Raw genomic sequence first — 20907 nt, forward strand, 5'->3', positions numbered from 1 at the left:
AAAAAATCAGTTGCATAGATAATAAAAATGATAAGTACTTTCATCCTTTTTATTCTGCTTTCCTTTTATCATTTTCTTAATTACTTTCCAATCTTATCATATTGCTGTTAAATTCAATTAGGGACAGCATTTTGTTTCCACAGCTTGATGGATCGTCCTTATTCTTTGAGTATATGTTTTCCTTTTTTAATTAAGTTAGTCATTGCCATGATGTCATCATTTTAATTCCCTCCAGGAAAAGAAAAATCTTGATTTTATTTCCCTCTCCTATTAATTTACCATCCCTCCCCACCTTTGGTTATTTTGTTTTTCTTCTTCTCCCAGTGTTATGTGAACCTCTAGCCTTAGGATTAATTAGCTGGGATCTCTCTGAACTCATGTTTCTCTGTTCCCTGATGCTGTGGTCCTGCCTCACTGCCCTTGTCTCTACCTCCGAGACTCTTCAGTTGCCTGGGAGGCCTGGCAAGTGGAAGCACCCAAATAAAAATGTCAACCTTGGAGCAGCTTTCCTGAGGCTATGTATGCTTGAGAACTCCCATCGCTTGTGGATTCTAAGCAGGCGACCCTGTCAGGTGACACCGCGTGCAGAAAGCCTGAGCCAAGCCAAGCTGTTTTCCATGTCATTACTAATAATGATAATAATCAAACGTTATCAGTACACATCAGCAAAAGAAAAGCGTTTCCCACCAAAGCCAAGGTCTGTGCTGAGATCGTCTTTTCTCATGTGTCTATTTTCAGTTGCTATTCTTCTCTACTTGTACATTGGTCACGCAAACCAGTTGGACAGCCTTCATCCTTTATTAATCAGAAAACAGTATGCAAATTTCCAGAAAGTGCTTATCAAATTTTCTTCGGCAATGTGATTGATTTCGTGCCGTCTTCGGTAAACATGAAAGCATACGACATGACAGGTGTTTGAATATGTTTTCTGTCTGATAAAAGTATGACTTCTAAGAAATGCTAAACAAATGGCAAAGGCTGGCACACATTGGATCACGTTAGAGTCAAAACACTCATCTGCACACTTAACTCTATCAAGGAAGCTAACTGACTGGAAGACCCCATTCTGTTTAGAGTGGAGTTGTCAAGTAACACTCCCCTACATTCTTACCACATAGGAATTTGAATTCCGTGGGTCCTTGATCTGTGATTTCCCTTCAAGGTCAAAAACCTCTAATACGTAAGTGCATCTGCTTATCTTCATTCATTGCTACTCAAAGGAACTTCTGAGCAATCAGAGATTCCCAAATCACATCTCCATTTGCAGACATAGACATATTGTATCTGGGTTGTGAACCTTAAACCTGAAAGTGAATCATGACCTATTTCTACTTTTGATTGCCATGTCCAAAATAATACCTTTGGAGCCTCAGTCATCTGAGGAGAAACTCCACGCCCAAAATTATCAATTTGCTTCTCTTTCGCCCTCCCCACACACTTCCTATTTGTTCATGAGTGATTCTAAGCTGCTCACAAACCTCTCACTTTTGTTTCCACTGAAAACCCTTTCCCAAGAGTCTCTGGCGGGAGTTAAGCCCTTTCAACCAGAGAAGATAAGTTAAATTATTATTCAAATATTGTTGTGATGGTTTTTGATCAGGAGCACTGTGAGAAAAATCACCCTGTAGAGTTTCTAATGTATTCCAAGTTCGAAGGTCTGGCTTCTCTCTGTGCCCTTGGACAAGTCACTTAACCTTCCGCCACCATAACTTGCGTTTCGAACTCTGATTACAGTGCTCCCCAGCCATGTGTGCTGGCTAAATATGCAAAGTGCCTTCTGCTCCAGAAGGATTATGAGTTCAGTCATGGGCTGGGTGCTCGATTCTATGCGATGCGCAAATGATTTATAAGCCGAGCAGTCAGTCCCAGAGGTGACTCCTTTTGCCTGCTGCCAAGGATGCGGGAGAATGGAGCTTCCTATTCGAATTAAAGCTGTTGAGTTCTTGGGATTTGGAGTACTTCTCAGTAGAGAGAATCTTGATCTCATGTAAAAGAGACATACCTGTATCACCTGAAATCTTTGAAGTTAAAATTCAGAGAGAGAGAGAGAGGTTGATTTTCACAAACAAAATCTATTTAATGTTGTCTAATTTAAGATTATTATGTCACCCATTAAAATATTTGTATTATCCCTTTTCAGTTCCCCAGAATACATTAGAAAAAAAAAAACATTGAAGGCTCTGTATATTTTAAATAAACTTTATATAGCCTCATAAATATTTGATAATAAGCTGATGACAACTCATCTACTTTTATTTTGGCAAAATATAATTTTTTGGTGGGAAAGATTTGTCTAAGAAGACTTGTCCTGGGCCTGGGTTTCCTAAGAGTATCTCTTAACCAATAGGGCAGAACAATTGTTCCTTCCCCTATGGCCATCAGAAAGAGATTCAGTCCTTATTCTAACTCAAAGCCAAGCCCAGATACTTTACTGGGACTCCTAATTGAAAAGTTTGGAATATGGACTACATGTATTTGTTCTAAATCACACACACACACACACACACACATACACACACACACACACACACACACACACACACTGTGATAGCAGAGGAAGAATTGCTTTTTATCTTGTTAGCCCTCAAGGTCAACTCTCTCACATCACCTGCTTCACCTCTGGGTACCACTTTTGGTAAAGCACACAGGATAGGGAGCAGGTGTCCCAGCCTTCCAGACTCCCAGCTCAAAGGGTGTTGTTAATTTCGCATTTGAAAATCATCAGCAAGGAAGGGAGTGATTGTAGAGAGGGCTTTTCCAACTATGTTTAATCTACCATCCCTCCCTCTATCCATTCACAAAGTTGTTTAAAAGCTTAAAATACAATATTCCAGAGGAATTGTGTGTGGGAGGATCTTCCCACCCATTCTGACAAAGCAATGAAATTAATAACTTTATTGGGTAATAAAAATATTTTTGATGTATTCTTATGTCACAGACATTATAAACTATAAGTAAAAGAAATATGAGAATGTTCCCTCCTGCGCACAAATCCACAGATATCAACAGGGTCACAGATTAGCCTGCTGTGATCTAGAATATACTTCATAATGAAGCCTTGCTGTGTGAGGCTCAGTGTGCTAGCATTTAGTTCTTTTCAGAATGGTCCATCCATTTAGTTAGATTCAGATGTGAAAAAATATACTAACATCCTAATAGTATGTAGTTATCTTTTATCTACATATAAAGTGGTTTATTTGGGCAGGGGGGGTCTTTACTTTTAGTACAGCGAATATTTTTGCATTTATTAGAGGGTGGGAAGGGAACGCTGGCAACATTCGCGTGGAAGAACCCTGGGAAGTAAGTATGGTACTAATTCTAAAGGGTGAGGTGTTGGTCTGGGTGGTATTTGGAAGGAAGGGACGGCTGCCTTGGCTGAGTACCCAAGCAAGAGTTTCCATAGAGTCCTGGTCTCATTGTCTCTCCCCACTCTCTTTCTGTGTTGGGTGCCTTTTTTTTGAAAAACTAACACAAGATCACTCATACGATGCGTCATTTTACTAACCAACTAATGTACTAACACCCTAACAACTCATCTTTGGTTTTAGTTTTTATTTTTAATTAACAATCGTTCTGTTCACAATTTTTAATTTCCTTTCTTCCCCCTTCTCCGCAAAGCACTCAGGCATCGGACACGCTATGGTAAACAAACTACATTGTCTGGTAGATATCATTCTTATTGTCTTTTTTTGGGTTTGCCGTGTGTTGCTCCCCCTTTCTCTCCCGACCCTCCTTTTGTCCTCTTTAGACTTATTTCCTCTTCCTTTTCAATTTTTTTTTGTTGTTAAATTAAATGCAAGACTTTTTTTTTCTTTAAAAAGAAAAAGAGAAGGAAACGTAGCTGTCCCGAAACTAGTATTCATTCCAGTTTGTTGGGGACAGTTCTTTATCTCCAGCCTTCTTTTTATTTTTTCCCCAAAAGTTATTTTTAAGGGAACCTCTTCAATTAGTTATATTTTTATTTACCTATTTTGAAACCTCTAAATGACAGTCTAGAGACAACAGAGATTTTTTAGTGAGGGCTTCCTTCCACTGTGTCTCCCTCTCCTCTCTTCCTGTTTTCTCTGTCTCCTCCCTAATCCTTAGTCCCTCTCTCTGTCCCTTTCTGTAGCTGTGGCTGCCACAGGCGATCTTGGGGAGGAAAGGATGCTGTTTCCTATAACCTTCCTCTCTCTTCTTTGACCTCATTCCCCACTGTGGCCAAAGGGAGGACCATCAGTTGTTTTCTTCATATACACTGCATGGCATGGTCCTGTCTCGTGGAAAACCCATCAGCATCATCAGCATCTGTCTCCCATTTGCCTCTATGTTACTAACAACTGGCAACCAACCATCAATCCGGTTCCACTCTCTTCTTTCCCTCTACCCCAATCTCCATCCTCCTCTCATTTTTTCATAATTTTGGGGGTTGGGTTTGGACTTTTTCTTTTCTTTTTTTCTTTTCTTTTTTTCTTTCTTTCTTTCTTTTTTTTTTTCCAGTGAGGGACATGGTAGGCAGGGGAAATGTTAAACTCTAGTTTTGAGTGTTTTATTCCCCTCCCCACTTCTACTTTATTTTTCCTTCAGTTTGTTCAATGCATGCGTGTGTGGTGTGGATTTTGATTCTGCTATTTAATCCTTTCCCCCACAGAACTATTTTTCTGCCCTGCCTTCTCTCTTGGCTCCAGATAATTTCCGCATGGGTGTGTCAATGTGTGGCGTGTGCACGCTCTGAGATTCCATCTTTTTCTCTCTGCCCTCTGCTTGTGGATGGTGGGTGTATGAGTGCCTCCCCTCCCCTTTGGCATCATTATTATTATTAGTTTGGCTATTATTGCCTCAACATTCATTTCTTTTGGTTAAAGTTGCTTTTTTTGAGTTTGGGTCATTTCTTCTGTTGGTGGTGGTGGTAGGTAAGGGAGGGTAGGGGTTGGTACCTGGGGTAATCCATAGCATGTATCATTCTGGACATATTGGAACAGAGACCCTTCTCCTTCCTTACCCTGAATGCATGTTTGTTAGTGTGGTGTGAACCATAAAAGAAACAAATAAAAAAAGAAAAGAAAAAAAGGGGAAAAAAAACACTAACAACCAAAGACCAACCCCTAACATATACCATTGTCAAATGTCTCCTTTGATGTTTTTCATTACTACCATAAATAACAACTATAAGAAAAAAAAAACCCAATCATCTTTAGCAGTGAACTGAGACAAGTGATATCGTCTGAGGGTGGTTCCATTTTCTAGCCTGACTCAGTGAAGAATGTAGCGGGTGGAAGAAGGTACTCAGGTTAGTCATACTAACACACTGTCCCATTAACTATGAGGGAAGACTGTAGGCTTGGGACATAGGAAGGCAGACCAGAAAATGGAACTTGGCTGCACATACTAAAATCAAACCAAATTAGAAAGAATATACCTCACCAAAAACCTTAATGGAGCTGAAACCACAACTAGGGGAAGCCAATGAGTTTTAACAGGATTGTAAGGTCATTGCTGGGATTTTCTTCTGTCCCCATGTCCCACTACCAGGTGACAATCTCTGTGGATGGCATCCTAACCACAACGGGCTACACTCAAGAGGACTACACCATGCTGGGCTCAGATGACTTCTTCTATGTTGGTGGAAGCCCAAGTACCGCAGACTTGCCAGGTTCACCTGTGAGCAACAACTTCATGGGCTGCCTTAAAGAGGTAAATTTTGCATACTTCCACTGGATGGGTGATGGTATGAGTACTTAAGGGAGAGAAAGAGAGAGAGAGAGACAGAGACAGAGACAGAGAGACAGAGACAGAGAGACAGAGACAGAGACAGAGACAGAGAGAGAGAGAGCGCTAGACCAATGGCTGTGCATAGCCTCTAATCTTTGAGTGAAATGAAATGTTATAGGAGACAAGATTTGAACTTTAAAGGGACAATCCCTTGTTGGGTGGCCTTAGGTTTGCTACTTAATTACCTTATTTTCTCCTCTAATGACTCCATGTATCACTTAGCTGTGCATTGTAAGTGAAACATTCATTGCAGATGAATTCACAAGGAACTAGACATACCAGAAGGTTGATTTTGTGTTTTTTACCCAGCAAGGAGGGGAGCTGTGTTTAAGCTAGACTGTTTATGTGTCTTGTCTAAAATATAGCACATGTGTTATTTTATTGTTATTAAATGTGGCAGTCTAAAGACATTTTTTTCCTCACTGTTCAAAGAGAGGCAAAAATTTCAGTGTGTAGCATTCATGCTCAAAAAAAAATGGGCCTGCTTTTCTCTCTTTGTTTTCCTTCCCTTAAAGCTAGTCCCTGTAGCTCTGAGAAGGCAGCAGGGCTTGGCAGTCCAGTCATCTATTACCCTAGTAGCTGATGTGTTGAGACTCTGTTGTTGAGAGCAGAGGAGCTTCAGTTAAGTGTAAGTTCAACCTCTAAGGTCAATTGCTGAGGCAAAAAGAATCAGACTTGATTTGTTAGAGTCCTTTCACCACATTGTGTCACAGAGGCGCTCCACTGTACGTGCTTTCTTTAAACTAAGCTAAGCTTGATTGCCTGAGATATACACACCATTTCCTTAGGGAGATTTCTGGAGAAGTTAATAGTGTTCCTTCTTCTAGATAAAAACCTCTGGTGACATCTTGTGAGCTTCCTCTTGGGGGCATATATTTTATTCTTTCAATAGTTATTGCATAACACACATGCAGTTGATGGTGTCAAACAGGGACTCATCAATGGCACCACATAATGAACAGGGATTGCCTCTGCTATAACTGGCACATAGTAGGTGCACAGAAAAGATGTATTTAATGGACTTATTTATCAAGCAACCATGACACATCTTTACTTGTGCTCTTTATAAGTGATGGTCCCCATGCTCAAAGACTATACAGCCTGGGAAGGGAAATGAGATCAGTAAGTGAATAATTACAGCATAGGACCATGTGTTCAGTGCCACAGACTAAATGCCCTGATTGAACAGAGGAAACAGATAAATTTTAGGTGGGAGTCAGTTTTAGAGAAGTGACATTTGAGCCAAACTTGGCTATAATAAACCATGTGTGAGTTGAGCTGAAAAGGTGGAAAGGAAAGACATGATAAAGGAAGAGAAATTGCAATTGCATTGTTCTTAGTCTGAAGGACAAATGGAAGGAGAATCCAAAAACTGCTGTTCTCTCTCTGATGGTGGGTGCCACAGTTGTTTCTGAAGAAATTATGGTAGGCATGCAGCACTTGTTCCCTGTGATTTACTCCTATTTGAGTAGAATAAGGGCACACATTTGTAACCATTAGGGTTTTTCCACCCAAATAATAATGTGGAAGCTTGCATTTATTTATAATGCTTTTGGCCTTAGCTCAGGTTTGCTCTGAAACTAGCTGTTAATTTATATTAACTTGTTTATATCATTCTATGTCTCTCATGTGGCTGGTTATCTGTCCTCAGTTTCATAGGTTAGACTTCCTTCAAGCCTGGATGGCAAATATCCCATTCCTCTCTCTTTCTTAGAGTTCCTCTCTCTGTCCAGAAGTTCCACCTTACTATTGTGCCTTTTGCTATAGACCATCGACTTTTTATTTTAACCAATCGGAAGGTGCCTTAGGGAGGCAAGGAAAGACAGAGGCACATTTTTACACAGTGTACCAAAACATTACTTCAACACAGACTAAGCAAAAACACTGATGGAAGTGATCTGTAAAACAGGACTTTGCTGGATCCCACCTTGTCTACTTTGCATATGAGTTGTTTTTTTTCTAAGGGCCTGTGAGGTCTTCCAGTTTGTATGAACCTTGAACATGCATGTGACCTTGAGTCTAATGACATCCTGATGTAGGCTTCTTTTGCTGTTTAAACACTGTATTTACTTGTCTTTAGTCTGAGAATTTTTTTTTTCTGACCACTTAATAAAATGGAGGAACTGCCTGTCCCAATGGGCTTTAGCTTTTCTGCAGATGAGTCCTCTTTGATCATTTAACCTCATGACAGCCTCTCCCCTTACAATATAATGCCGCCTTTCCTTCCTCATCTCTCTTTCTTCCTTTGCCGATTGTCTCTTTTCATTTGTGTCTCTAAGTTGCCCCAGCGAACTGAGTACTTCAAATGCTGTTTTCATCAAATTATGGGACGTGGTGAAAGGCTAATGGGATGATGGACATCTGTTTTCTTGTCGCAGAAACAGGTTTTACTTGGGGAACCCTGCTCCACTCCTGAAACCTGAGTTGTGACTCTGATGTTGAGCAAAAGTGACTGTCTATCACCTGTGTTCACACCCCCTAATTTGATATCTCTGTGAAAGTCATGTCCAAGTTATCATCAAGCTATTGTATTTCTGTGTACACTGCACTCCACCTAATCCAATAATATCACCACGTTAACATTTTGATCATGTTTATACTTTTCTGTTTTAGTTTATATGTTTAGTTTTTGTTTGTGATAGAAACCCAAGGTGGTAAAGAAGTTCTTAGGTTTGTGGGGATCTCAACACTTCGATTTTTGAACGAATAATACATCTCAAAATGGGTACATAGTTTGTATCAAATAAATGATTTGAGGCAAAGCTGACAATAGAATTTATAAAGAATACTTTGCCATGGCAATAGTTGAATCTTTTAAGATCCCTCAGATAGTTATTATGAGGAAAATAAAGGGTCTCAACAAAGCTAAGGATAGGCTTTTGAATTCTCTCTTAGGATAATACAAAATAATACAGAAAGAATAATACAAAAACTCTGGAAAGGCACCCTATTATCATGAAAAGAATATCTGAATTGAAAGTTAATAGACTCTGGGATTAGAGAATGGCTTAGCATTTAAGAGCACTGGATGCTCTTCCAGAGGACCTGGGTTTGATTTCTAGCACCAACATGGTGGCTTATAACCATTTATAATTTGAGTTCTAGGGGATGTTCTGGTTTCAGTGAGCATCAGAAATGCATATGGTACACAGACATATATGCAGGCAAAATACTCACACATTAGTGAAATAAACTAAAATAGAAAGCTACTTAACTTAGGAAGGAACAGAAATTTGATTACACTGTATGGCTTAGGATTAGACACTGATTTTTTAAAAAGAGTATCAGTTTGCAAACTTATAAAGAGGAGATCCTAAGAGCTCTGTTGTGTTCTCAGGGACAAGTGAAATGATGAACATAAGCCAGCCATTATTATACAATGATATCTTAGGAATCTAACAATTATTATGCATGACCACTTACAAAGGACTCGTGACCATGACTCTGAGTGAAGGTGCACCTGCCCCTGTAGATCTCCGAGACCCCTCTATTAGGAAATCATCACCAGGGAAAACCTTTTATTTTTAAGTTTTTCCCTATTGGAAGTCTCTCATATTTATACAAAGAGGGACAATCCAGCCACTCATTAGTGGTCTTTCCCTTATTTCTGTCTCCAGTCATTTATTTCATGCTGTCAATCTCCCTTTGTTAAAAGACCTATTCCACGAGAAGACATAATTACTATTTCCCAGCAACTAGAATGGTTTCTGGTATTAGAAATTGTGCTCAATCATTAGTATATCCTTTTTCCCTTCCTCCCTCACTTCCTTCCAGGTCTCATGTATCTCACCCTGACCTGAAACTCATTATACAGACCTCTGCTGGGTCTTTTCTAGTTCTCTTGCCTCTATCTCTCAAGTGTTGGGATTGCAGACGTGTGCCTTCATATCTATGTATTAGATGTTATAGATAAAACCCATGTATTTGTGAATGCTAGCAAGTTCTCTAGCAACTCAACTATACCCTTTTCCCTGGGAAACCTATTCTTTCTTAAGAAACAGCTTGTGCTTCTAAAAATTTCATTCAATAAACATGTCTAGAAAAAATGAGTTAGCTGTGTGAAGCTCAAAGAGCTGGTGAGGTTCAGGTCAACATCATCTTAGTTCAGGCTGTTGTAGCAAAGTTTGTTTGTTTTTGTTTGTTTGTTTGTTTTTGTTTTTTAAAAATAAGACAGCCTGGGTTATTATTATTATTTTTTAATATGTAAGTGCTTTTGCCAGCACTGGAAGTTAAGAGTCTGACCTTGTGATGCTATCACAGTCAGATTCCAGTGAGGACATCTTCCTGTTGGCTGTGTTATCACTCATTGCCTTGTCACTTGGTGGAAAAGGGGTTAAAGAATTTCTTAGGATCTCTTTTATAAATCCAAACCAAGGCCCAATTACTTGAAAGAGTTCATCTCTGAATACACGATGCTGGGGTTAGAATTTCAAATAATAGCTTATGTGAGTCCCTACCTCTAACCAAGGAGGTATTGACAGTTCAGGGTTCTGGGAGAGGGAAAGTCAATTTATTGAAGGGTGTGGATCCTGGTGGGGTAACTCCACTCCTGTGAATGACCTTATACTCATGAGTGTATAAACAGCAACAAATGGGACTTGCCAAGCTATAAAAAAGTAAACATAAAAAGAGGATAAGAAGCTGTGTTGTATGTCTATAGGGGGAAGTGTGGAAGAGTGAGCATGAGCAAAATGTGTTCTATGATGTTTTGAAAGAGCTAGTTTTATAGAGACTGGCACTATATGTTCTTTGACAAACTATGAGCAATGCACCATAGGCATAAGTAAGTACTGAGGACATACAGCATTCCAAAGACTGGTAGAATATATACATATATAAAATTCTGGCTTTAGAGGATCTCAAACTTGGTAGGAGGAGACAGATATACATTTATAACTCTCATGAGAGGTAGATAATACAAAAATAAGACAGCCATGCTTGAGGAAGGGTTACTATTATTTATGTAGTTCAAGGAAGACTTCTTAAAGGACACAGTGCCCAAGCTGAGGCTTTAAGATGAATGGAGAAAACAGGAAAGAAAGGTGGAGGTAATGGGACAGTGCGAGCAAAGGCAAGTAGGCAGAACATCTAATAAACAGTTAGGAACGTATAAACAGTTTGTGAATACCAGAGAACAAATCATAAGATCATAAGTTTTGGAGGTATGGTCACATAATTAGCTAGAGTACAATTAGTAGAGTACCATGCCGTACCCTTGGTTGTTATTTTGTATTAACATAGAAACACTGAAGGATCTTACATAGTGTATGATACTGTCATATTGGCATGCTATTTATCAAGCCCTAATTCTTTAACCAAAGTTTGTCCATCTACTATCTGCACCTGCCCAGGAGACTTTATTTTCTTTTCAGGAAGTTAAAAAGCAGGCATGGCAAGAGAAATCTATCAGGTTCAGCACTGGACAGGGAGAGTACTATCCTGAACTGTTTCCACAGAAAAACATTTCACCTTGACTGGCTTTTCAGTTTCCAATTCCCCTTCTGTCGGGATATACGTTTTCTCCTTTTTCTGTCTTTGGCATAGCTAAGCCGCTGTTGTTCGATGAAGCATGAGTAGTGATATCCAATCTATGCCAATACTGAGTTACACAGTGATGCCCTCAGATGTAGGGAGTTCACTGAAGCCCATCCCAGTGCCCTCCTACATGCTGGTCCTTCTGTGCCGTTCAATTAGATTCTTTCTGCACTGCCCTCCTTTTGCTTCCATCTGGCACTCTTCCCCTGCACCCAGGGTATTAGAGTCTCTCTTTGCCCATAGGGAAACCCACACACTGTCTGAGACCTCTATAACAAACTGATCTTTCTCGACATTTTTTTTTCATGACATCTCTAATAGGAAGAAAAGAAAACCAGGAATATTGGGAGGATGGAACATATATTCAGAGGAAAATGTATTGAGGGGAATACTATTGTGCACATTACACCCTGAGTCCCTTTGTGATTATTAGCCATTTAAAACAGAATGGGGTTTTGCAGCCAGAGATAGTCTCTGAACAGATGATTAATGGTTTAATCCGTAATAACTTTACATTTTATAGAACCCTGATAGGAGTCCACATCTGGTGAGCGGAGCTATTTAAGGCTGTGTTAATTCTGTTAATTGCTATATGTTTATTTGAATTGCTGGCACCTGCAGGCGTTTGAATAATATGTTTGTTGTTGCCTTAAAAAATATACTTGTTTTACGTTGTTCTGTCTCACTGTCTTCTGTTGCTAGGCTCTGATGGTATACCTTATTTTTTTCTTTTGATTTTTCTTTTATATTGCCCTGTCTCTTTTTCATTCACTGTTCTCCCTTCACTTCTTTTCCTTTAATTCAATGCTTTACAAGCTCTTGGTATTCTTCCTCATTATTAGGTGGGGACAAATATCCATCTGTATAAAGGTGACTTAGGGTCATGGTACAGGTCTGGACATCTTCTTTTCTCTAGTGTTAAGAACACTGTGCAACTCAGAATCATTAGAGGCCAAGTCAGCGTGAGTGATGCAGAAGGAACTTGAGTCCAGAGTTGTGCCCGGTCCAACTCATTCCTCATGGTTGTCCTTCAAGTAGCAAGTTATTTGACTGCCCCAGGCCTCAGCTTTCCAATTTTTAGTGACATACAATTTATGTTAAGCATTTTAATAAGAAATGATAGAAATAATAAAAAGCAAAAGAGATTTTCTTCATTGGTTAGTTTTTAAGAGAGGGTCTTTTTATTATAAATCTCTGGCTGCCTTTAAACTTGTTATATTGACCAGGCTACTTCTGTACTATAATATGCATTGGATGTGCTTAATAAAACATTATGAAATTCTAATATGGTCAGTATTCATATGCTTTTTGCTTATCAATTAAAAAACAAGGAAGTGTTTATTTTTCTTTGCTGTTTAATATAGCATGAAATAATTTAGAGAAAATATATACTCACTAGGAAGTTAACTCCTAGGGCCAGTTCTAATGTTATTCAAAAAGTAGTAGGTTTTTCTGATCTTTGATAGCCATGTCTTAATCTTTAAAACCAGAATGGCATAATTGCCAAGCCAAATGTGCATGGCAGTTGTAGAGAAGAAGACAAAACTTATATCTTTGGGGATTTGTTGCATAAATGAGGTATATATCAAGAAGGGCAGACATGATCACTCATTCCAGAATGTATGTTTTTAAAAAGGAAATAATATCAGGCTACAATATTGCCTAAGAGATACTAGTGAATCTAAGAGTACTGTGAAAAAGAGAGGGAAACTCTTCAGTTACTGCTATATTCACTCTCGTTCCCAGTTCCTCTGCCCTTAGTTGTTTTGATCTGAGATTTTTAAACCAATAAATTATTATTTTATCAAAATTATTACTAATTAATATGGATAACATTAATAAAATAGCCAAAACTGTCCAAGTAGTATGTAGACTAGTGTGGGTTAATCTAGATGCAGTCGTCATCCCTTTACCTCTTGAGTACTGGAAGGTACAGGCATGAGCCATCATGTCTAGTTCCAAATTCAAACTATTAAAAGGGGATTTTTCCTTATGGTTGATGATTGGTTGGAAAAGCATATGGTTATTTTTTTGTGAACTTGATATCCATTTTCCATTCTTAGTAACTATTTATTGATTTTTGTTGCTTTTCATTCAAAATTCAGCTATTCAGAGTCTGTCTCTCCATATCTGACTCTGACAATGAGTGTGCAGTCCCTGTTAAGAGCTACTTCTGCACTGTGGCTATGACGTTTTATCCATAGGAGAGCACTCAGTCAGAGATGGAGACACATAGGTTCAGGACTTTGGTTCATGTTTTAGGAAGTCATCTGTCATTTGTTTGGGTCACAACTCGGGATGCACTTTAGCTGAATACTAGGATCCATGTTGCCAGAACAATGACCATATATGAAGCCAGAATGTTGAAAACAGAGTGGAAAGATGGTGATAAAGTAAGTCTAGGTCTTGGTTACATTTTCAAAGTCTTATATCAATCATTCTTTAAATTAGACTGCCATAGTTTCCATTCATTTCATCCTTTGACTCTGTTTTCTGTCCTTTGCAAAAGAGCCTTTAGCCATGTAGTATAATTTCCCAAGCTCCTATTTATTCCTGTTTTCTCTGAAAAGGATATGGGCATTGAGGAATAAAAAGAAAATATAGAAGAAGATAACCAATGACCAGCATAATTTATATATCATCAGCATATCATCACCATGGGTGAATATAATGACTGAAAGTCCTAAGCTTTTAAAATGTCAACTAATTGACAGATCAGAACACTCTTAGAGCTCAGTTCTGAAACAGATGAAGACAACCATTAAGAAAGTTAGGTGACAGATCCAACTTCCTCTATCTTGAAATAGAAAATCCAAAGTTGACCATTTTCTTATTGTCTTTATACCTAAAGAACTGCTTTATGGGGTGAGACCAATTTGGTATATAGATGGTGTGTATATATATATATATATATATATATATATATATATATATATATATACATATTTGATATATATTTGATATAATATACATATATATATACATATATATATATATATATATATATATATATATATATATATAGTTTTTCAAGATAGGGTTTCTCTGTATAGCTCTGGCTGTCCTGGAACTCATTCCGTAGACCAGGCTGGCTTCGAACTCAGAAATTCGCCTGCCTCTGCCTCCCAAGTGCTGGGATTAAAGGCATGTACTACCACTGACTGGCTGGTTTATATATTCTTAAGAATAAGAAGTAGTCAAATGAATAAAATATAGGTATCTAACACAAAGAACTCTAAGAAAGAGATGGGGAAAGGGATGGAGAGAGAGAGAGAGAGAGAGAGAGAGAGAGAGAGAGAGAGAGAGAGAGAAAGAAAGGGAAGAAAGTGCTATATTTCTTTTACTCACAGTTTCTGACACCCTGGCCATCTAAATAGACTTGATATCCAAGTGAATTTGACTTCAATGTCAAATGAGCTGATTGTATTTTCTAAGGAGTTTCATAGCAGTAAATGAGCTCCCTGAAAAGAAAAAATAAATTCTAGTTGATTTGACCTGGCTGGTCCATGTGAAGACTTTTCTCAGTACTTTCCAAGACAATTGACTATGCACAGCCCATGAAGATCACTGGCTTGCCCATATGGTCAGAGTTGAGGTCCTAATCACTGCTGTCACCTCTTTCTATAACGGTCATTCATAACTGTTTGCTTTTCCCTGGTCTTATGAAGGTATCAACTCCAAAACCATCACAACCACAGCAGCTACATTCTCAAACTAAGTACCAAGTGAGCACACAGAGTGAATGTGTATCAAACGTGTGAATACAAGATGCAATGCACTTTTTTTGCGTATCCTTTACATACTTTTCAACCAAAGCTTAGGTGAATTCTCTCATTAATACTAATTTGAGTTCAGGGGCAGAGACTGCTGTGCCCACTGCCACTGTTATCAGCATGAATGATGAAGACTAAATATTCCTGCATCATGTCTCCTGCCAGCATCCTCATCAACTTAATCATAGACCCTCTGGTAGGGAAAGGGAAACAGCTCTTCCTAGAAGACTGGTGAATCTGGGGTTAAACTCACTCTGGGGAACGGCTGCTCACTATCATTTGAAGAACACACTTCATAGGAAAGGTCATTTAATCAGGCAAGAATGCCCTGCTGGGAAACCAGCTACAATTACCCATTTCTTTCACCTTGCCATTGATTGTTCTGCAAGGAAGGCAGTTTTTGCTTGATTTCCCACTTTGACTGGACAAATTGATATTGTTCAACCTACTAATGGAGGAATGATTTTCATTATGAGACTAGAGAGGGAAGGAGCCTCTCCTGGTATAAATGCCAAGCAGTAGAAGGCTTTTGTCTTGAGATATCTGTGTGTCTTTATTTTGTTTCGGCTTATGTTCCTATGACACTGATGCGTTCGTCTCCAATGACTTTGACTTAGGAATGTCCAGCCAGTTTTTAAGGGTCCTTTATTTAGCTTTCCAGTTTTTCTTTCTCTCAGGATAAACCCAGTGGAACTTACTGTTTCCTGAAAGTGTCACTATTTACAGCAAATGTAATCTACCACAACAATCCTACTGAGACAAAATCTCCTATGTCTTCGAATGCCTCAAAGGAGATTTTAAAAAGCCTACTCCTTATACATCTACACCTGCAGGGATAAAGCAATCACTGAGCTAATTGATTAGCTATTTTTTATTGTTTTGCAAATATAGAAGCAATTATTCCGTTATTGTGGCATTTCAGTAACCTTGGGCTCTGCCCCCTGTGTGTAGATGGTGGCCCATGACTAGTGTCTGCACAGTTTTAAAGAGAGATGCAGAAGCAAATATTTTGCTTCCCAACTAACTGAAGGCACAGAAGCACAAGGCAGTGATGCTGCACACCAATTGTCAACCAATATAATTTTCTTTCTCCCTCTCAATATAATTCTCCTTTTCCCTTCCTTTACTGGTGTCAGAATACGACCTAATGTTCTCCACATAAAGTGGAAAGTATTAAGTTTATGCTAACTCTCCTTCCGTCCCCCTAAATTTACCATGCTAGATTCTTTCTTCCTGGGTTACAGGATCATTCTCCATCTTCTTGAAGCATAAATACTACCCCTGTTTGCTTTTTTTTTTTTTGGAGATTCAGTTTGTCTTTAATCTTCTCTTTACATTAGCTTTGTCCCCTCTACTAAGTAAAAACATGCCTGAAAGATGTTTGTAATCTCACCTCCTGTTCTATGTACACCTTAGCTCATTGCTTACCCATGACACAGGGGGCTTTCTGCCTTCTTTAAGTCAAGGCCATCCCTTCATCCTCCACATTTGCAAACCAAACTCAAGGCTTTAGAGATGCCTGTGCTGTTTAGTAGAGGTATCTCCTTTTCCCTCATAAAAGTTAGAAGCACTGTATTATAGGTTCTCAATTCACAGCTTCATCACATGTAAATGCTAGAATACTCCTTAGTATGTTATATGTTAATGACCTGTATTTTCCCAATAGCTTGAATTTCTTGATGGCAGGAACATATAAGATGGAACAGCCCTTTAGATTTAAACCTGTAACCTAGCTTGTGAGTATATTAAAAATGTTCTTTAATTTGGCTATTGTGAATAATGCCGCAATAAATGTGGCCATGCAGGCATATCTCGCTAGTATGCTGGCTTAGATTACTTTAGTAATGAAGATATTATGAAATGATCACTTTTTTTACAATTAATAAATTATTTTTAAAAACTTTCAAAAGAAACAGATCAGTTGTCTGCTCTGATCTTCAGTGATAATAAAGAAGGGTTGATAATCATGCAGGTTTTATAAATTAATAAAGATTTGTAATAGAATTATTTGCTTAAAATGCTCACTTTATGTTTCTATCCACTTTCTCATTAGAATATATCTCAATCACTTATTTCAAGTGTAGTAGATATTCACAGAATGTCCACTGTTCTGTGTTGAAGATCTGCTCCTTGTGTTGGAGAATGTTCTGTATGACTCCATATAGAAGCTTCCTGAGTCAATGAAACTCAAATTATGGATAAAACAACCCAAAGAAAATATGACAGTAACTCTTTAAGGTATATTTTGAGGGGACTGAAGAAACAGCTCAGTGACTCAAAGAACTTGTTCTTGCAGAGGACTGGGATTTCATTCCTTGCACCCACTACTGTCTGTAACCCGAATTCCACAGGACCTGATGCTTGCTCTTCTGGTTTTCATGGCACCAGGCATGTACACAGTGCATAGACATACACATGGATAAAACACTCAAATAATAAAAGAAAATAAATAAATCTAATATATGTTCCCAAATAAGGTAAAAGTGATGTGGGGGAAGTAAGGAAGACGGTGGGCTTGTGGGGAGTTTCTTCATTTAGCTGAAGGATGAAGAAAAGACTGACTGCATGCAGTGAAAGATGATTAAGCCAAGAACTAGGAAAAGAGGACTCAGGCACACACAGATCCAGGGAGCAGGCAACCTTGCCAGAGAGAGTTGCAAGGATCAGAAACATCTCAAGCAAGGGAAAGATGGCTATGTTCCAAACAAGCCAGGGAGGTCATGGAGCTGTGGCTTAGGGAGAGGAATGGAGAATGGAAAGGCCTGTGAGAAGATATACTGTTGCTCTCTAGGGAGATCCCAGCCTAGCAATATCAAGTCTTTGCCCCTCATTCCCACCCCACTCCATCTGTGATTATTTTCTCTCTCCCTTTATCCTAAAGAAGAAGGTATTATTTTAAATTGTAGGCACACATACACAATGTAGTGTGTGAACTTATGAATGAACTCCCCTGATCTGCATCACCCTATTCACCTGTCCTCCTGCTGGCTATATCCTCTTTCTCTCTCACCAACTGCACTTTACTCTTCTGTTACCCCTGTTCTTGTTTTACAGTATATATGGATAATTTATATATTCATATAAACACATACATATATATAAATTTTTAATTATGGCAAGTTGTATTATATATATTTATCTGCAGATATCTGAGTAAGTAACAATAGTAACTAAAGAAATAAAGCCCATGAATTTGAGAAGGCAGGGGCATTCCTGGGAGGGGTTGGAGGAAAGACAGGAAAAGAGGAAATGATGTAATTATATTTAATTAAATAAATAAATAATTAATTAAATACAAATAAATAAACCCCAGAAAACAAGACAAAAAGCCATATAACATGTAATCTAGCCCTTAACAATTCTTTAAGTATATATATACACACATATGTGTGTGTGTGTGTGTGTGTGTGTGTGTGTGTGTGTGTGTGTGTTAGCAAGAAGGTAGCTTCCCTGAAGCTCACTTTTTTTCAATTATTAAATAGGTATCTTATTAGTCTCTACCACAAGAGTTTTCATAATGTTCAAATGATACAGTGCAATAAAACTTCTATGTCTAGTATATACTGCATATGCCTTAGACATTAGCTATTGTTGGCATTCGTTTTTCCTATATTGTTCTATAGTCATGTGCTAGCTTTTACAGCATACATATAATCCATTTGAGAGCAGAGATGTTTTTGTAGTTCTAACAATGCTGCTCATACTACAGGTTTATAAAAGAGTGGAAAGTAATTTATAACCTTCAATAGAATTTCTAGAATAACTATAAGAAAGTTCCTATTTCTTTAAATTATATTTTACACAATTAAAAAGATCCATTCTGGCATGATTAGAATAATTTTTTCTTTAAATATGTTTAAAAATTTTATTCAAGATAAATAAAATGTATGTGCATATGTGAAAATGTGAAGTTTACATTTTAAAAATTCTTTGCAATCCAATGATCTGTGATAAAAGTTATTTTTCTTGGTATGGATTTTTCATAGATATTACCATAAGGTAATACATGAACTTTAAAATCTTAAAGGAAAATAAAATCAGCTGTAAAAATGTCTACCAGCTTGATCGTCAGTCATGTCCCATTCAGGTTGAAACTCTTCTATAGTGTTTAATTGTTCTTCAGTGTCTTAAAATCCTTCCAATGTCATTAAATGGTGGATGTAGAGTGTTTTCTCTATGTTCTAGATATAGTTTTGAATGAATGCAAATTCTATTGTTTTTTTTTTCTTTTGAAAATAGGAGTTCTGGAGTTGGGTTGGTTTCTTTTATGGGTTGATAGTTCTCAATTGGAAATAATCTTGAGTCCAGAGAAAGTTTTTCCATGGCCAGAGATACTTTTTGTTGCTTAAATTGACAAAGGGGAGGAGTAAAGGCTAGCTGTAGTACTCAATTTGCCAAGTAGAAGAAGGTTGCTCTACTGTGTATTTTACAATGCAGAGGGCAGCTCACCTAAGCTGATAAGGAATGATCCAGTCTCAAATTACTGTAGTACTGAAGCTGAGAAATAGTGAATCAGGTTATGGTAAATCATTTTGGCTTTTCTGACCATACGATTTATATCACAACAACCAAACTCTGTCTTTAGAAATGGCTACAGGTCAATATGCAAACAGGTAGTTGTGTTTGTTTTAAAACACAACTTTATAAAGGTCCAGAGAGATACTGTATGCTGTTTCTTAGATTTAGTCTAAGCAGTAGACGAAAGCTGATATTGTCAATATAATGTAATAAGGAAGGTAGATTTGTTAGGGTTTCTATTGTTGTGAAGAGACACCATTACCACAGTTATTTTTATAAAAGAAAACATTTGTTGGGGCTGGCTTATAGTTCAGAGATTTAGTCAATTATCATCATGGCAGGAATTGCGGTGGTATGCAGCAGACCTGGTACTGGAAAGGTAACTGAGAGTTCTAGATTGGCAGGTAGCAGGGTGAGAATGTAACACTGGGCTTGGTTTGAGTATCTGAAACCTTAAAGCCTATCCCTAATGACATACGTCCTCTGCAATAACCACACCTCTTCATAGTGCCACACTTCCTATAGGGAAACATTCAAACACACAAATCTCTGGAGACCATATAACCTATTCAAAGCACCACAGTGACATAGAATTCGGAGATTTGGGAGGAGTTTGTGCTATTTTTGATACGTTGAGTTGGAGGCACTTGTTTCCGTGGAGATTAGCGTTCAGTTTATATAGTTAAGACTATAACTTTAATCAGAATACAGAAAACCTAGGAAGAGCAATGTTAAAGATTGCACACGTATTCAAAGAAACCAAAATTTAAGGGAGGGTAGACCTAAAAAAATTAAGAGAATCACCAGAAAGAAAATGGTATCATGTAAGCCAAATAAGCAGGAGGTTCCCAGGGAAGGGCATTCTAATCAGCAGTGTCAAGGAAGGACAAATCACTGCAGATTCTGATAGTCCCATTGGAGCAAAGAATCAGAAGTCACCTGTCACCATTGTGTTTTGCTTCTGAATAGAGATTTAATCATTTTGAAGTTCAGGGACAAAAGAATAAGACAAAGGGAGACTCTCAAGCTACAAGGGCATACACATCAGGATGATTCCAAATATTTCTTGCATAAAACTCAGAGGTTGGGCAGGAATGTTGCAAAACAGTAATGTCTTTTGGACGTGATAGAGCTGCTGCACTCATGAATTCACATTGGCTGTGGTTGCTTGTATAAGATCTGCAGGAGATCGAGCCAGTCAAGTCAGAGCATGGAGAAGAAAGTACTCACAAAGCCTCACTTCTAGCTGAGGAGTTTTGGTATTTGAAGCTTCTGGAGTCCAGAGAGTCAGTCACCCCACCTTCCCAGCCCCCCTCCCTATAGATTGTTT

At 38.2% G+C, this 20907-nt stretch overlaps 1 protein-coding gene across 45 annotated transcripts in view; it reads left to right on the plus strand.

The window, feature by feature from the left end:
* Nrxn3 (neurexin III) overlaps positions 1-20907 on the plus strand; it is a 1612235-nt gene that overhangs the window by 464834 nt on the left and 1126494 nt on the right. For 28 of the 45 annotated variants that reach the window (XR_001780421.2, XR_001780422.2, XR_001780425.2 and 25 more), the window contains 2 exons: positions 3619-3642; positions 5512-5673. Coding sequence is in view for 40 of the 45 variants with exons in the window: in XM_006515534.2 (XP_006515597.1) it covers positions 3619-3642; positions 5512-5673 (186 nt within the window). In the remaining 5 variants the exon portion in view is untranslated. The remainder of the gene's footprint in view (positions 1-3618; positions 3643-5511; positions 5674-20907) is intronic. The other 17 variants (XR_381485.2, XR_001780424.2, XM_006515546.2 and 14 more) reach the window with 1 other exon arrangement.

This window comes from Mus musculus, chromosome 12 (genome assembly GCF_000001635.26).
Source record: "Mus musculus strain C57BL/6J chromosome 12, GRCm38.p6 C57BL/6J".
NCBI lineage: Eukaryota > Metazoa > Chordata > Mammalia > Rodentia > Muridae > Mus > Mus musculus.